General features: G+C 43.7%; 2 protein-coding genes across 3 annotated transcripts; one reads left to right on the top strand and one right to left on the bottom strand.

Moving 5' to 3' along the window:
- The first annotated feature begins 542 nt into the window (after positions 1–542).
- LOC119648751 lies at positions 543–1,934 on the top strand. 2 transcript variants are annotated; one of them, XM_038050574.1, is made up of 2 exons: positions 543–889; positions 975–1,934. In XM_038050574.1, exons 1-2 carry the CDS (start codon positions 836–838, stop codon positions 1,845–1,847), a joined length of 927 nt encoding a protein of 308 aa, XP_037906502.1. In that variant the 5' UTR covers positions 543–835; the 3' UTR covers positions 1,848–1,934. The 2 variants fall into 2 exon arrangements, with proteins under 2 accessions (XP_037906502.1, XP_037906503.1); XM_038050575.1 differs by having other exon boundaries at positions 545–923.
- A 7,010-nt stretch (positions 1,935–8,944) lies between these two features.
- Positions 8,945–10,348, bottom strand: LOC119649326. The gene is made up of 2 exons (XM_038051427.1): positions 9,929–10,348; positions 8,945–9,859 (listed from the first exon to the last, which is right to left on the bottom strand). The coding sequence occupies exons 1-2, from the start codon at positions 9,980–9,982 to the stop codon at positions 8,987–8,989; spliced, it is 927 nt and encodes a 308-aa protein (XP_037907355.1). The 5' UTR covers positions 9,983–10,348; the 3' UTR covers positions 8,945–8,986.
- Between the last annotated feature and the right edge of the window lie 3,745 nt (positions 10,349–14,093).

The raw sequence follows: 14,093 nt of genomic DNA, 5'->3' as shown, positions 1-14,093 counted from the left end.
GTCTGAATGGGGAGCTGTTGGGGTCGTGTGCATCAAAGTCAAATATGCAAAGTCCAAAGGAGAATCCAAACAATCCTCTGTCGAGGGCCAGCCAAGCGGGCCTCAGTATTCAGTTACAATTTCCGCTGAGAAGTTTGGTTGAATGTAGACCGTCATGGCTTGAACGCAATACAAGGGTGTCGTCACTCAGTGGGGCGAAAGTTTACGCCACGACTATCAGCCGCCGCCAGGCAAACTTCCACCAGAGCAAAACACCGCGCTCCACATTCATGTGCGTCCAAGCTTGCCGCAACAATTTTAGAGCCACCGCACGTCGTTCAGCTCGTGTTCCAGCGAAATTCCCCCAATGCTCTCTCTCTGGCAGCAGCGACTTACACAATTGCGTCCACACAAACATGTATGCTTGTGTATACTCGCCGTGAGTCTAAGATCCTTTTAGGATGACCCTTCTTCCATTGAAACCATGCCGTCGACTATCTACCAGCACCCTCTGACTAAAACGCTCGCTCATCCGTTCCTGACGGATTCCTTGAACACTTTTCCATTCGAGGTCCACGAGGAAAACGACTCAATCCTGTGTTCAAAGAGTAACCCTCGATGCAAGGACTTTCCCAAATAACGACTGGTGGCAGTTGCCTCACTACCTGCCTGCCTTGAAAATGTTGCTGGCTCGTTTCGTGTGCCTGTGTCGCATGTCGGGTCACCAGCTTGCCTGCAGACGGTGGTGTGTTCGATATTGAACCGGGGTTGTGTTTGTAAATCGATATTTGGACCGGCCTGCGTGCAAGAGAGCTTGCCGTTTGAGCCGCCCGGTACGTTCAGTGCGAGAGGGAACATGGATGAGTTAGGCGGCGTCGCAAATATGTTTAAGGCGACTCCATCCAAGAAGGTACCGTATCAGCTGCATGCGAATTTCAAGTGAAGTAAGTACTTTCCATGTTTTCAATATAAATACTGGATCCTCTGCTTTGCAGGTTATAAAACGTGTCAGGAATAAACTGAGTCTGGAGCAAAGAGCGGACGTTATCACGCGATACGAGCACAAGACGAGTGTCCGCGAGTTGTCTAGGATTTTCAAGTGTGGACGGACCCAGATTAAAGGTATCCTGCGCAACCGTAGTTTCTACGCCAAAAGACTGTCGAGATCCACTAAGCGAAAGGCGGCAATGAAGAATCGCCCCAAACAAGCGGCGCGGGCCCCGGTGCCCCCCGCACAACCCCAATCTGATGCAGTTGGGGTAGTTCTTTTTGAATGGGTGCAGCGGGCTCGCTGCTACCCGGTCAGCTTGACGAACGATATCCTAAGGACCTTTGGTCGAGAGATTGCTGAACGGTTGGATTTTAAGGATTTTCAATGCAGCCCGAGTTGGCTGAACCACTTCAGACGCAAGTACAAACTCACCGATGCGGCGTTAAAGATGAAGCCGGCAAAGGACATGCGCCCGGGGGACAGAAAGCCGTTGAGCGTTAGTGCTGTCCTTGTCGACTTACGACGAGAGAATGGAAACTTGATTCCCACCGTGAATCCTGACGATACCGAACACTTTTACTCTGACGGAGAAGATTCTGATGCTCACCATAACGACAATGGCTTGGCTGTGGAAAGTCTAGTGCCGGAAATCGACATAGAAGAAGGAGACTCAGCGATGCAAATGGACGACGGTGAAACAATCAAAAAGAAAAATCCCAAAGCCAAGGTAGATCCCGCCAAACGAATTATAGACTATAAAGAGGCTCTGAAGCGACTTGCGTTACTGGAACGATTCGTCCTAGCCAAGGGAAATGTGCGAGCCGTCGGAATAGTAAATCAGTTGGAGAACTTACTCAGGGAGAAGTTAGGGAAGTAAATGCCAAAGCAAATTAAGATAAGAAATACGCGATAAGAATGTAAATAGATTTCCAGAACATATTCTAATTGAATAAACTGATGCCTAGAAGCAATGCTTTTGTTTTTGGAAAGAATTCAGAATGATTTTGTGGTTTCTAATCTGAGATTGTGGTTGGGCGGCTGGAGTCAGGCTATTGTTTTTCAGTTCCAGGGGTTATTTCCGGAATTTCTTTCACATTCAGAATTGTTCTTAATGGGTCTCCTAGACCACTGCAAAGCTATACTATGTCTACATTTTCCTTGAAATTCAAATTTGGAATTGGGCAATTTTCCAGTTGCAGATATAGATGGATCTTCTCCCTTGTTGATTACATTTTAGTCGCAAGAACCAGCTTGCCGCTGGCTGGAACTGGAAATTATAGTGGGACAATGTGTGGCTATGATTTAGATCAAGCTGGGTGTCATTTGACGCTGCTCTGGGACACGAGAGAATTTGCATTTAGCTTTCTGTGTAGTATTCTTGCCTTAATTTGTTAGTTTCGGATTGATTGTTGCAAACGTTTTTGTGCAAGATTTTATTGATTGCTCCGACATCGGAAACGTCTTGCAGCTAAGCAAGGCGAGTGGGACAAAGGCTTGGATTTCCGAATGAATAATAATTTATTTACAGATTTGAGTCATTTATTGTTTACTATGCTAAATACCACTTTACGTTGACCCAATGAAAAATGTAAATTTTGTGAACTTCATTGAATCTGGTGGTGGTATATATATATGCTTGTACATACAGTAGTGGCCACAAAAATAGAACCACTTACCAAACATTAGATATGATAAAAAGCATTGATTTATTCTTTATATAAAACAACAAAACAAACAAAATATAAATTCACGTTAAAAAACAAAACAATTACTGTCTCAAAATAAATTTAAAACAAAATAAAATCTTCTAAAATAGCGGTGTTGGTGACAAAAATAGAGCCACAAACACATTGGTTATATGAAACAATTGCTATCAAATTTGCTGTGAAAAGTGGTTCCATTTAACTTGCAATTCTCGTAACATCCTAATACTTGGTTGTTTTCCTTTTTTGTTGATCACTGCTACACAACGTCTTAGCACAGACTCCCACATATTCTTTCTGTTGAATCCAGTAAATTGTTTCACGGTACTTTTTGTGTACATATTTTGGAGCTAACTCTTTATTCGGTGGTCTCCGCACGTAACGTGAACCATTAGAACCAATTAAATTTATTATGGTCTCATCGCTCCATAAGGTATTTCTCTATTTCTTAATATTATCTTGATCGTTTCAATTTTTGTGGCATTTTGCAAATTCCCACCTCTATCTGATATTATCTTTTCTTAAAAGACTTCTAGCAGCTCTCTAATCCAAATTATTTTCCTATAGCCTCCGTCTAATTGTGCGTGCACTTATTTTTAAATTTAATTCAGACTTAATTTCATTAGAAGACTTAAACGGATTAGATTTCGTAGTAATAATCATACGCGGATCCATTTCTGGGGTCGTTTTCTTTGTTGCTCCACGATTTTCTTTTTTTGGTGAAGGTTTAAGAACATTTTGCACCATCTTCCTGGAACACCAGAATAATTCAGCAATATTTCATCTCACAAAGTTATTATCCTCATTCGATCGTTAAATGTACAATGCGGTCCGCGACCCATTTTTACTAAATTTCCTGCTTAATGGATACACATAAAATCACTATTTACTATTCAGTATTTAGTAGCAACTTTACCGCCACCTGAACTTAAAACAAATATACATTCCCAACTTTTTAGCCGGTTCATGCTCTATTAAGACTGTCCAGACTGACTCTGCACTGATACATCAACTTAGTGTGGTTAATAGATAATTGAATAATTTTTTCCGGTAGTTCCCCTAATTTTAGATTTGTTATGCATTTCTCATATCTAATAATAGATGCAGAGGATGAAACTCTTCATCGTTCGATATAAAACTCGCTTGATATTTTGGAATCAAGGTAGCTCTTAAAATCGGTTTACGGTTTGTCTGTCTGTCCGTCACACGCACTTTGTACAAAGGTGAAAACTGTGAACGCTCACGCATACAGTGAGTTGCATATATGCAAAATCGGGGTGTAAAATTTTTTCATCAAATGTAGTCATGTGGGGTACCAAATTAAAGGTCTCGGTTAGTACTTTTCAAAGCCGGTCTTAGTTTTGATATTTGTTGGAAAGGTGGGGCGTGCGGGGGGTTGAATCTGGTTATTTGTTTAAGGGGGCCATTCTCAGAAACTACCCAACCGAAAAATCTGAAAAAATCAGGGGGCTGCCACTATATGGTGCATGGGCTCCGAAATACCGTCCATGCTGATATCTGTTCAAATAAAGTTAATAATAGTATATTACTATAATTTTCAGTAATTGGCTGGAAACCCCCCTTGAGTTCATCCTAGCACCACACCTAGCACCGGTAGCCCGGCCATCCAGGGTGGACATTCTTCCCGGACTATTCGTGGGACTCAATTTAAAAAAAAAATCAAAAAACCACGATAGAAGAAAAGGGGGTGATGACAGGCGCATCATCGGAGGACGAGTTGCTGGCATCCAGCCAGGAGGCAGTACCCGTCGAGAGCAATACACTCGGTGGCAGCCGTAGCACCGCTGTGCTGAAAACAACCACAGGGACGTCATGGAGCGACAGACGGACTGGAGCCTGGAATCCTCTGCCGTCAAACTGGGTGTAGCGAGTATCAGACATACTACTCCAAACCCGAAACCCCCAACGTCGGGGGATCCCTCAAAGGTGAAAACCGACAAAAACGTCGGTCTCCGGAAACCGACTAAGAAGCGAAAGCCCACTGGTGTCCTGATCAAGAGCCAGTACCAGAAGGCTGTGAGTATTCGCAGCAAGATTGCTAAGATTGAGGAGGTCTGTACTATCGACGAGCGGGATGAGGAAGACCTCACTAAATACCAGACGATTGTTGAGGAATACAATAGCAAACGCCTGGCAGACGAAGCTCATCGCTCTGAAATGCAATCGATCTCAAGACAAGGTCGAGCAAGATCAGAAGCGGAGCAAAGTGGGTAAGAGCTCAGACGTTAAGCAACATCCGAAAAAAATTGCGCAGCAACAGGATACGTACCACAGTCTTTGAGACACGCACGAGTGGTTTTCATACCGAAAGCGGGCAGGCGCGGTCACGAGTCCGCGAAGGACATTCGACCAATCAGCCTGACCTCTTTCGTGCTGAAGACCCGTCCTGGACATTCGCTTAAGGACGATTATGCAGAGAATGCCTTTCTGTAAGTCCCAGTATACCTACCTCAAAGGAAAATTCACAGAAACCGTTTTTCATGAGGTAATTGGCACGGTTGAGTGGGCGCTGCAGTACTAGCAGTATACCCTAGTTGTCTTCTTGGATATAGAGGGAGCTTTTAACAACGTTAGTACCAACGCCATCAAGGAAGCCTTGACCGGTATTTGAGTCGAGAGGTATCTTACGCATTGGATTATATCCACGCTAGGTACCAGGATAATCCAGTCAGATTTGGGAGGCAATGACTTGATCAGAGCTGTGAACAGAGGCATGCCCCAGGGTGCTCGCCGGTGCTCTGGTTAATAGTAATGGATGACATTTTTCGAACTTGGACTGCAGTAGGGTGAAGGTGGTGGCGTATGGCGACGACTTGGTGATATTAGTACCAGGGATGTTTCTGTCCATTATGAGCGACATCATGGAAGGAGCGTTGCGGAAGTTGTACCTGTGGGCGGCAAGATGCGGACTCAGCATAAACCCAACCAAAGCGGAACTAATGCTATTCACCACCAAGACAAGAATACCCGAATCCCATCCACCACGGCTGAATGAACAAAGATTGGTTCTTTCCTCTAATGTAAAGTATCTAGGTGTAATCCTGGATCCAAAGCTAAATTGGAGATTGAAAATAGAACTGAGGGTTAAGAAGGCCTGTATAGCCTTCTATGCCTCCAAGGGAACATTTTCAAAGAAATGGGGTCTCCGGTGAGGATGGTTCTCTGGATGTACACCGCTGTAGTGCGTCTGATTCTGACGTACGGCTCTATTATATGGCGGCAGGCTTTGAGAAAAAAATACAATAGGATGAAGCTTAATAGGATTTAAAGGACCGCGTGTGCAGGTGCTACTGGGGCTCTACAGTCCTACCCGGCAGATGCTCTGAATGTACTCTCGCATCTCCTCCCTCTAGACCTCCACATTCAATACGTTGTAGCGTGCAGCGCCGTCAGACTACGTGAGTCCGGGTGCTGGACAGCGAAGTCCTACGGTCACAGCAACATCCTAGACGAAGTACCTCGGGAAATCTGGGCATTCCCCATGGACTATGTTACACGCAAGCTGAACTTCACGAGAAACTTTGGTGTGCACTTTCCCACCAGGGCAAAGTGGAAGACCGGCGGCGTGTTGCAAGATTATGACTCAGTATTCTTTACCGACGGATCAAAGATGTCCTGTGGAGTCGGCGCGGGGGTTTTCTCGAATACACACAATGTATCCAAATCATATGGTCTCCCAGGTTTCGCCAGTGTATTCTAGGCGGAAGTACTGGCGATATTGGAAGTTTGTCGATGACTGGGGCGAGATCCGAGCCCCAAGCGTAACATAGTCATTCTGACCGACAGCCAAGCGGGCATCAAGGCCTTGTACTCAGCGACGACATTTTCCAGGCTGGTGGGGCAGTGCAGAGACGCGCCGAACCATCTGGGCGGCACGCTCACGGTCTCCTTCCTCTGGGTTGCCAGGCATAGGAACATAGAGCGGAATGAGCGGGCTGACGTATTGGCCAGGCGAGGCTCTGCTTTTAGCAGCCCTTCGGTGAATAGAGTCGATGTTCCGTTGGCGGCTGTCGGGGGCTAAGTCTATTCGCACTACCTAGCAGCCGCGGGCCTAGGATGGCGTAGGAGAATTTGGCCCGCTTATAACGTAGCCCGATCACGGGAGCTCCTGTGCAAGACGTGTGTAAATGCATTCAAGATTACGGCGGTCTGCACGAGTTGCTTTCCTTCGTGAATGAAATGGGCTGGTTCTGAATATCCGAGCCAGTTGTTATAACAGTAGTCAAGGTCTTAGGAGTTTGTGGCATCAAAACGGCGCACCACAGCGCTAATTGAGCTCCCCGAGGCGGCTACCGATACCTACCTACATACCCATCATTCAGCACGACAGACAGGGAGTTACACAAACATGCCCAACGGCATCCCTGGCGACCCTTGTGGGTTTCAATTGCGGATTATTCAGGCGTGACTGAGAGGTCGAACTGAGAATGGATGGGGACTCTAAAAATGAAAGGATGGAAGAACGACTCAAGTGGGCTTGGGAGTGGATTTTGGAAGCCAATTAACGTCTGAGTTCAGCATTCAGGATTCTGCACTGTTTTAGATGTAAGAATGAAGCCTGCTGATTTCGGAAGGCTTGTTTTCAATTTGGTCCTTTTGGAAACTGGCGGCATGACGATTTGGCAACAGATAACCTCTGGCACATCAGTGTGGTCATAATTGCTTAAACTTAAAGATGTCGCGCAGAGTATGAAAAATAATTTTCAAGCAGCTGAGGAAAGTTTCTCGGCCATAAGGAAGGTAACCGAAGAACCGACGTTTGCAATAAGTATCAGACGACTTTCAATTTGCGACTAATCGGTGTTTTTACTCGTATAGAAGTATCGATGCAAATAGCGGTTAAAATATCTTTTCCTATATGACTGCAGTCTTCTCGAACTTGATTCAACACAGGGATCCATTAAAGCATTCGCCGGAAATACGAACCACGGACGAAGTTTTTGCTCTTCACAAATGTTACTGATCTTCCCCATATCAAGGTTATGTATTCCCCTGTGAAATTAATGAGTAAAATAGCGCATACGGGTTATTTAATGGACGTTGAGGCTTCCGGTGATTTCAAGCTGATTGCGTCGGGATACCTAATTCTCCCATGACCGTGTAAAATTTTACCCTCGTAGGCGGCTTTTAAATCGATGAAGGCTATATTCCAACAGTTTTTCCATCGCTTGCCCCACTGAGAAAATCTGATCTGTTGCTGCAACAATGTGGTAGCTATAAATAGGTATATAATATGAGACAGATAATGCCTCGTTGCCAATCGTCAGGCATTGATTCGCTTTTTCTACATCAGTTGATGAACCGCTTGGTGTAGAAGGTCGCCTCTCCATTTAACCAGTTCGACTGTAATTCCATCGGCTCCTGCCGACTTATAATTTTTGGGCTGATAGACTCCACGATCTATCTGGTGGTTTCGAGGATTCCTTCTACTGCTGGTAGAAGGTATTCTTCTCCAACTGCGTAGTATCCACTGTAGGGACGTGGACGTTAATGAGGCTGATATTTCGAAATTTGCCTAGCAAACGCAGAGTGCATTGCCTTTCGCTTATGTTTTCAAAACCGATAACCGCAAGTTTCATTTTTTGCCTGACTAAGAAACCTACTCTGAGCACATGGTTTACTGGATAGTTATTATAGTATAGTTGCTCTTCTCCAGGAAACCGTTGCCTGTTCATCGCATCTCCTGTGACGGTGGTACGTCAGTCTTATTTTGGGAGAGGTTATAGGCTTGACAGTTCCTTTCCTGTTCAGGGAACACACGTTCTATGAGAAAATATATAAATCGTTAGTCCGTTTTTTGTTGCCAAATTTGTCGTTGTATAATCCATCCAGACGCGGAGGTTCGCATTCATCCTTCTCCGTCAGCAACTTTTCGCAAAGAAAGAACTCCCAGCGATCACTACGTGGAGGTAGAGATAGGGTTTGGGAGTAGAGCTGTCGGTGTTGGCTCAGCAGGTATTTCCCAGGATTTATGCTTCATCGCCGGCACCAGTCCAAGTTTTTGTGGTGGGACGTATACTATCCTTTGGCTTCTCCATTACAATTATTTTACTGGAATCACGACCATAGTTAGGAACTTTTTCACTTTCTACTAACCTAGGTGTCTAACACCCTTTTTATTGAACCTATCTCATTGCGTTGATTAAAAAAATGATGGATCGCCTCCTTTACAAGATTTAAATAAACCAGACCTTAGAGTATTTAGTATGTATTTTACAATAACTATTATACATATTTACAAACGTTTACACTCAAATAATTCATTACAAAAATTTATTTTTGAATTTACAAATTAATACTGCAGTTCAGTTTTCTCCATTTCGGCTCTGAACAAGTTCTCTAATTGATTTATTAGCCCAACGGCTCGAATATTTTCTTTGAGTAAAGCGAAGCGTTCTAACGGCCCGAGATGATTGAGAGCTTCTTTGTAATTCCCGATCTCCTTAGAAGTTTCCTCACACATTGTGCTTGGTTTTCCGGAACTACTGTTCGTTGAGTCATCATCATCGACTTGCACGGCTGAATCGTCTTCGTGTTCCAACATTTCATCCATTGAATAAAAGCTTCCAGAAGCTATTCCATCGAAACTCCCAACGGATTCTGAGCGTTCTCCATAGCAATCAGGAATTTGGGTCTGATTCACAGCGGGAATCACGGAGTTTCCATACGTCCCCTGCAAGTCGTCAATTATAATGGCTATGCTTAGGGGTTTCCTTTCTTCCGGCAGGACATTGGGTTCCTGCTTCACATTCAGTCCAATATTGAACAGTTGATATCTCTGCTTAAAGTCAACGAGCCACTCGTTGCTTGGGACGAAATCCTTATTGTGCAGATGGTCGGCGATTTCCTGGCCAAAGCTCAGAAGGATTTCATCGGTTATGTTAATTTGATAGCATTGTGCTCGTTTCACCCATTCGTGAAGGATGAGGTTGACAGGTTCATCGACAGTGCTTTGTGCATTGCTTCCTCTGTCATATTTTTGTTTTTCTGAATCCAACCAGGACATGAGATGATAATTGCGGTTGCGCAAAATACTTTTTATTTGCGTTCGACCGCATTTGAAAATTACGGCTAACGATCGAACACTCGCCTTATTTTCGTACCGCCTTATAACGTCCATCCTCTCGGCTAGGCTCAGTTTATTCCGCATTCGCTTGGTAGCAGCCTGTAAGTGGCATAACATAATTAATAATAAACTAGCTGTACATATACATATATTTAACGAATTCCTTACCTTGGAAGTTCTCTCCATTTCGTAGAAATTTGCAACACAGCTTGACTCATCCATGTTTGCCCACAAACTGAATTTTCCTGGTCTCGCAAAGGATTGCTGCTTGGAGCGGAGGCCAGCCCTAAAATCGATTCACGAATACTCGCTTGGCTCTGTATTACATAGGGGCTGCTTCCACAGAATTCGCAGGCCAGCTAGTTACCCGGCACAGTGAAACGAGCCGCTTCTCCCAACAAGGCGGATAGTATACTATTATATACATTCATCTTGTTGTTGGAAATCCATACAGCGAGGGTAGTTCCATGAAGCAGAAAAAAAATCGATTTCTTAGCGAACCAAGCAGCTCTAAAAAGCAAACGAGAGTCAGCAGAAGATGGCGTGAATGAGTGTTCGTTGATTCCTCCAGATCCAGAGAGAAAGGAAAGAAAGCTACTTCAGGAGGATCCCAGAATTCAGTTCGTTATATGAACCATCAAGGTAGTCCGCTTGCTGCTGTACGTACTCGTACAATGTGGGGTGGCAGGTGGTCCTGGTATCTGTATATCTTGAGATGAGACTATATTCGTTTGCTACGAGCTTCGTAGCAGTGAGTGTCCTTTGCGAAAGGTTTCGTGACTGTCTGTCAGGCTGTGCGAAAAACATTTTCCTTTTATCGATTTCATGTCGCATTTGAACTGCGGTGACCGAATTCCAGCTTCTGCCGAAATTCGGATGAAGTGTGCCGGGTGGGTATGTTTGATAATCCTCAAAGTTGATTTCCAGATTTGTTTATATTTTTTATGGGGAATTTGTTGTTTTAATATCTGTTGATATGTTCTATATATAGTATTTAGGTTGTTAGATATGACCTTGCAGTATCACGATCTTTTATTTTAAATACAGAAATACTGTCGGAGGAAATGTAATGGGTAGTAATTCTCCCCTACCCATTACATTTCCTCCGCCATTATTTCTGTACATGTACTTACTACATGTTTGATAGAATACTAGTCAAATGGCATACATATCTACGTTGAACCTTTTTTAGTCAGTGTAATTTGAGCAGAGTATTATTCTATCTACGTTGAAGCTAAATTATGGACAACTGGCCCCAATTGTTTTTAGTGCAAAGTTTCGTTGGTGTTCCGGTGGCAGTTGGTGGGAAAAATAGTGGACAATCCATCAAACGTCGAATATGTATTGTTAATGATACATGTATTTCTACACCATTTCAGTTATATAGATCTGGATGCCCTCTGATAATTTGGGAAGCTGTAATCGATTTTCGTGAAAGATCACGCGGACAAAATAACTACCAAGTGGGAAAAAGACGCGGTATTTCCGACATCTTCATTCCCCTAATCAAGGAAAAACAAAACCCGATTAAAATCGGTTTACTGTCTGTCCGTCACATGCATTTCTCTCGAAAACGGTTATACCGATTGACCCCATATTTACTGGGAAGTTGGAAACTGTGAACACCCACGCATGCAGCGAGTTACATTGTTCTATCTTGAATTTAAGGGGGATCTCGATCCATCCAAAGGGAGGGGGTTGGTACAATTTTTGCTCCCGAAATATAGTCACGATCAGTGTTTTTCAAAGCTGGTCACCGTCCAGCCAGTTAATATACACAAGGGGAGAGTGGGGCTGGAAGGTGGTCATTTCTTCACGGACCCATTCTCTGAACCTACCCAACCGAAAAATTTGAAAAGATTACGAAGCTGCCCCTATATTGTGCCTAGCCTCTGAAATACACTTTATACCGATATCTGTATAATTTTAAGAAATTAACTGCAAAACCCCCCTTAAGTTTATCCTAAAATCATGAAATTGCGCTAATAAAGGGTATAATACAAAGCATGATCCTACCAAGTTTAGTGGAGAAGGAACTATTACTGGCAAAGTTATAATAGGCACCTGAGAGTGACTGTCTTGTCAAAATTTATGCAATATATTACGCACTAGGTCCTAATGGGCCGATTGTCCACTCAAAAATGTTTATATAGGAAACACATACCTGGAGTGTTCAGCTTGTTTTTTCTTGAACACCATTTTAGGCATTCTCGCGTCGTTAAGGCACTGTGGATGACTACCACAATGACTTCTTTTTAGTTGTATCATTTTCTAGATTAGTGGCTCATCATATATTTCATACAATTCGTTGTTGTATCATATACGCAACTCATTTTTTACGCAAACTGCGCCCAATATTTTACGTAGGACCTTCCTTCCAATGGTATTCAGTATTTTTATTGCTACCTGAGTTATGCTCTACGTTCCGCTACCATAACATTGCACAGTTTTTTTGAGAATTTTATAGATACGCAGCTTCGTTCTCCCGTGTATGTATTTTCATTTTTAGAATATTCCGTATAGTAAGTTTCATTTGCTAACTGGATTTTACTTTTTATTTCGTCAAATTCATTTGCGTTCTTTGATAGTTCACTTGTGAGGCATATAAAATTGTCAGAACCGACAAAAGTATATTAACATAATGTCTAGATCACCTCCGTCATGCTATTAACATAGTATGCTGGTCCCAAGCCCAGGTAAAGGAGGAGGGTTCGAGGCAACGTACTCTGTACTATCCTGAGTAAAACAAAAATAAAATGCTGAGATCAGGGAAAGAGATAAATAGAGTATAGTTCGAGTTATTCTACTATGCTAAATCCTACCTGATCTCTCTTGGTGACAGGCCCCGCGACAGGTCGACCAAGAAAATGCATAGAATGTCGTTACAAACATGATGATCGGATTGAGTCACAAAAAAAGAAGAACATAATGTCTAGATCGCGTCCTTCTTCTTTTCGTTGTCAGCAAGCTACCAACGTCACTTTTGCGCCTTTCTGCCTCCTTTTGTCTTAACGTAAGTAGTCGCGCTCCTCTGGTGTCGATGGTGAATGCTAGATTGGAAAGCATTGGGGCGAATTTCGTTTCTTGTTCTAATCCTGCTTAGGTGACCAATGGGTTGATTTCGCTGTCAAATTGCAAGAATATTTTGCAGGGTGTCGAGCGATTAATTCCGTTGTCGGGCTGCTTGACTTCTCTGAACACCAGCTCGTGGTGAGGTAACTTGTAGAAGTTCACTACACTTAGCCTCCAAGAGGTAAGGAGTCGCAGACTTCCAATCCACCCGGCCAAGGCACGAATTTTGGAGGCCTCACAAATGCTTCACTCACGGACAAATCTGCGGAAGATAGGAACCCTACAGAAGGAAACTTCGTCTGCAAAGGAGAGCGGACTACAGCTTTAATCTTGCCTTCTGGTTCGCCTCTAACAGGAAAGGGGAATAAAGAAAAGCGGGCGATGTGAATGGAACTGGTAAAATACCGGTGTGTGGAAGCATATCATTAAGGTGAACCTGGGGCGGCTCCTTGACGACCACAGCGGAAGGCACTGTAAAGAAAGACGAAGCTTCTAGAGATTGAGGACATCGCGTTGATACAGCACCAGATGTGGTAATATCCAAAGGAATTGGATGGAAGAAATTGGAGCTTTCTGTGGAAAGTGGGGACAAACTGGTAACTCCGATGAGACCCACACTATCAACTTCGCTATTTTGGCAGCCCACACACTCAATACGGTGTTGGCATTCCCATCTCAGAGGGTTTCCGCGATGTCATTATAGAAGTTGAACGTTTTGATGATCGGCTTATGAAGCTCACCATTATATCAGCTGATCGCACTATTCACTTCTTCACCGCTTACACACCATAGGTCGATTTGATGCCGAGAAAGATGCCTTCTGGCCACTTCTCGATGAAAAGACATGTAACGCGCCTGCTGATGACCATGTCATTATTGCGGGCGACCTTAATGGTAATGTGGGTGAAAAAGTAGGCGGTAACACCTGCCATGGGGGAAAAGGATTTAGAGCGCGTAATGAAGGTGGCAAGCATATAATCGATGACGTTGTACTCATGAATACATGGTTCATCAAACGATTGTCTCATCTTCCTACATTTTATAGTGGCAATAGTAAAACGCGAATTAACATAAGACGCTGACTTTTTACTACCGTTCTGCAAATTAAGCCATCGATAAAACAGCTTAAGGAACGCACTGGCCGCGTCGCCAGGTAAGCGGTACATCAACCGAGATACTTGTCTTTGGAATGACGATGTTGAAATAAAGGTCTGTGAAAAGAAACACCCCTACCACAAATTTCTCGACGATGGAACCCTGG

This window comes from Hermetia illucens, chromosome 2, assembly GCF_905115235.1.
Source record: "Hermetia illucens chromosome 2, iHerIll2.2.curated.20191125, whole genome shotgun sequence".
NCBI classification, from domain to species: Eukaryota; Metazoa; Arthropoda; class Insecta; order Diptera; family Stratiomyidae; genus Hermetia; species Hermetia illucens.
Note: the sequence above shows the minus strand (reverse complement) of the source record. Positions and strands in the feature narration are given on the sequence as shown.

Excerpts from the sequence above, each read along its gene's own strand:
- LOC119648751 (XM_038050574.1), top strand. The coding sequence starts at position 836 with ATGGATGAGTTAGGCGGCGTCGCAAATATGTTTAAGGCGACTCCATCC. Across the intron at positions 890-974 it reads AGGCGACTCCATCCAAGAAG|GTTATAAAACGTGTCAGGAA; the intron begins GTACCGTATCAG and ends TCTGCTTTGCAG.
- LOC119649326 (XM_038051427.1), bottom strand. The coding sequence starts at position 9,982 with ATGGATGAGTCAAGCTGTGTTGCAAATTTCTACGAAATGGAGAGAACT. Across the intron at positions 9,860-9,928 it reads AAATGGAGAGAACTTCCAAG|GCTGCTACCAAGCGAATGCG; the intron begins GTAAGGAATTCG and ends TGCCACTTACAG.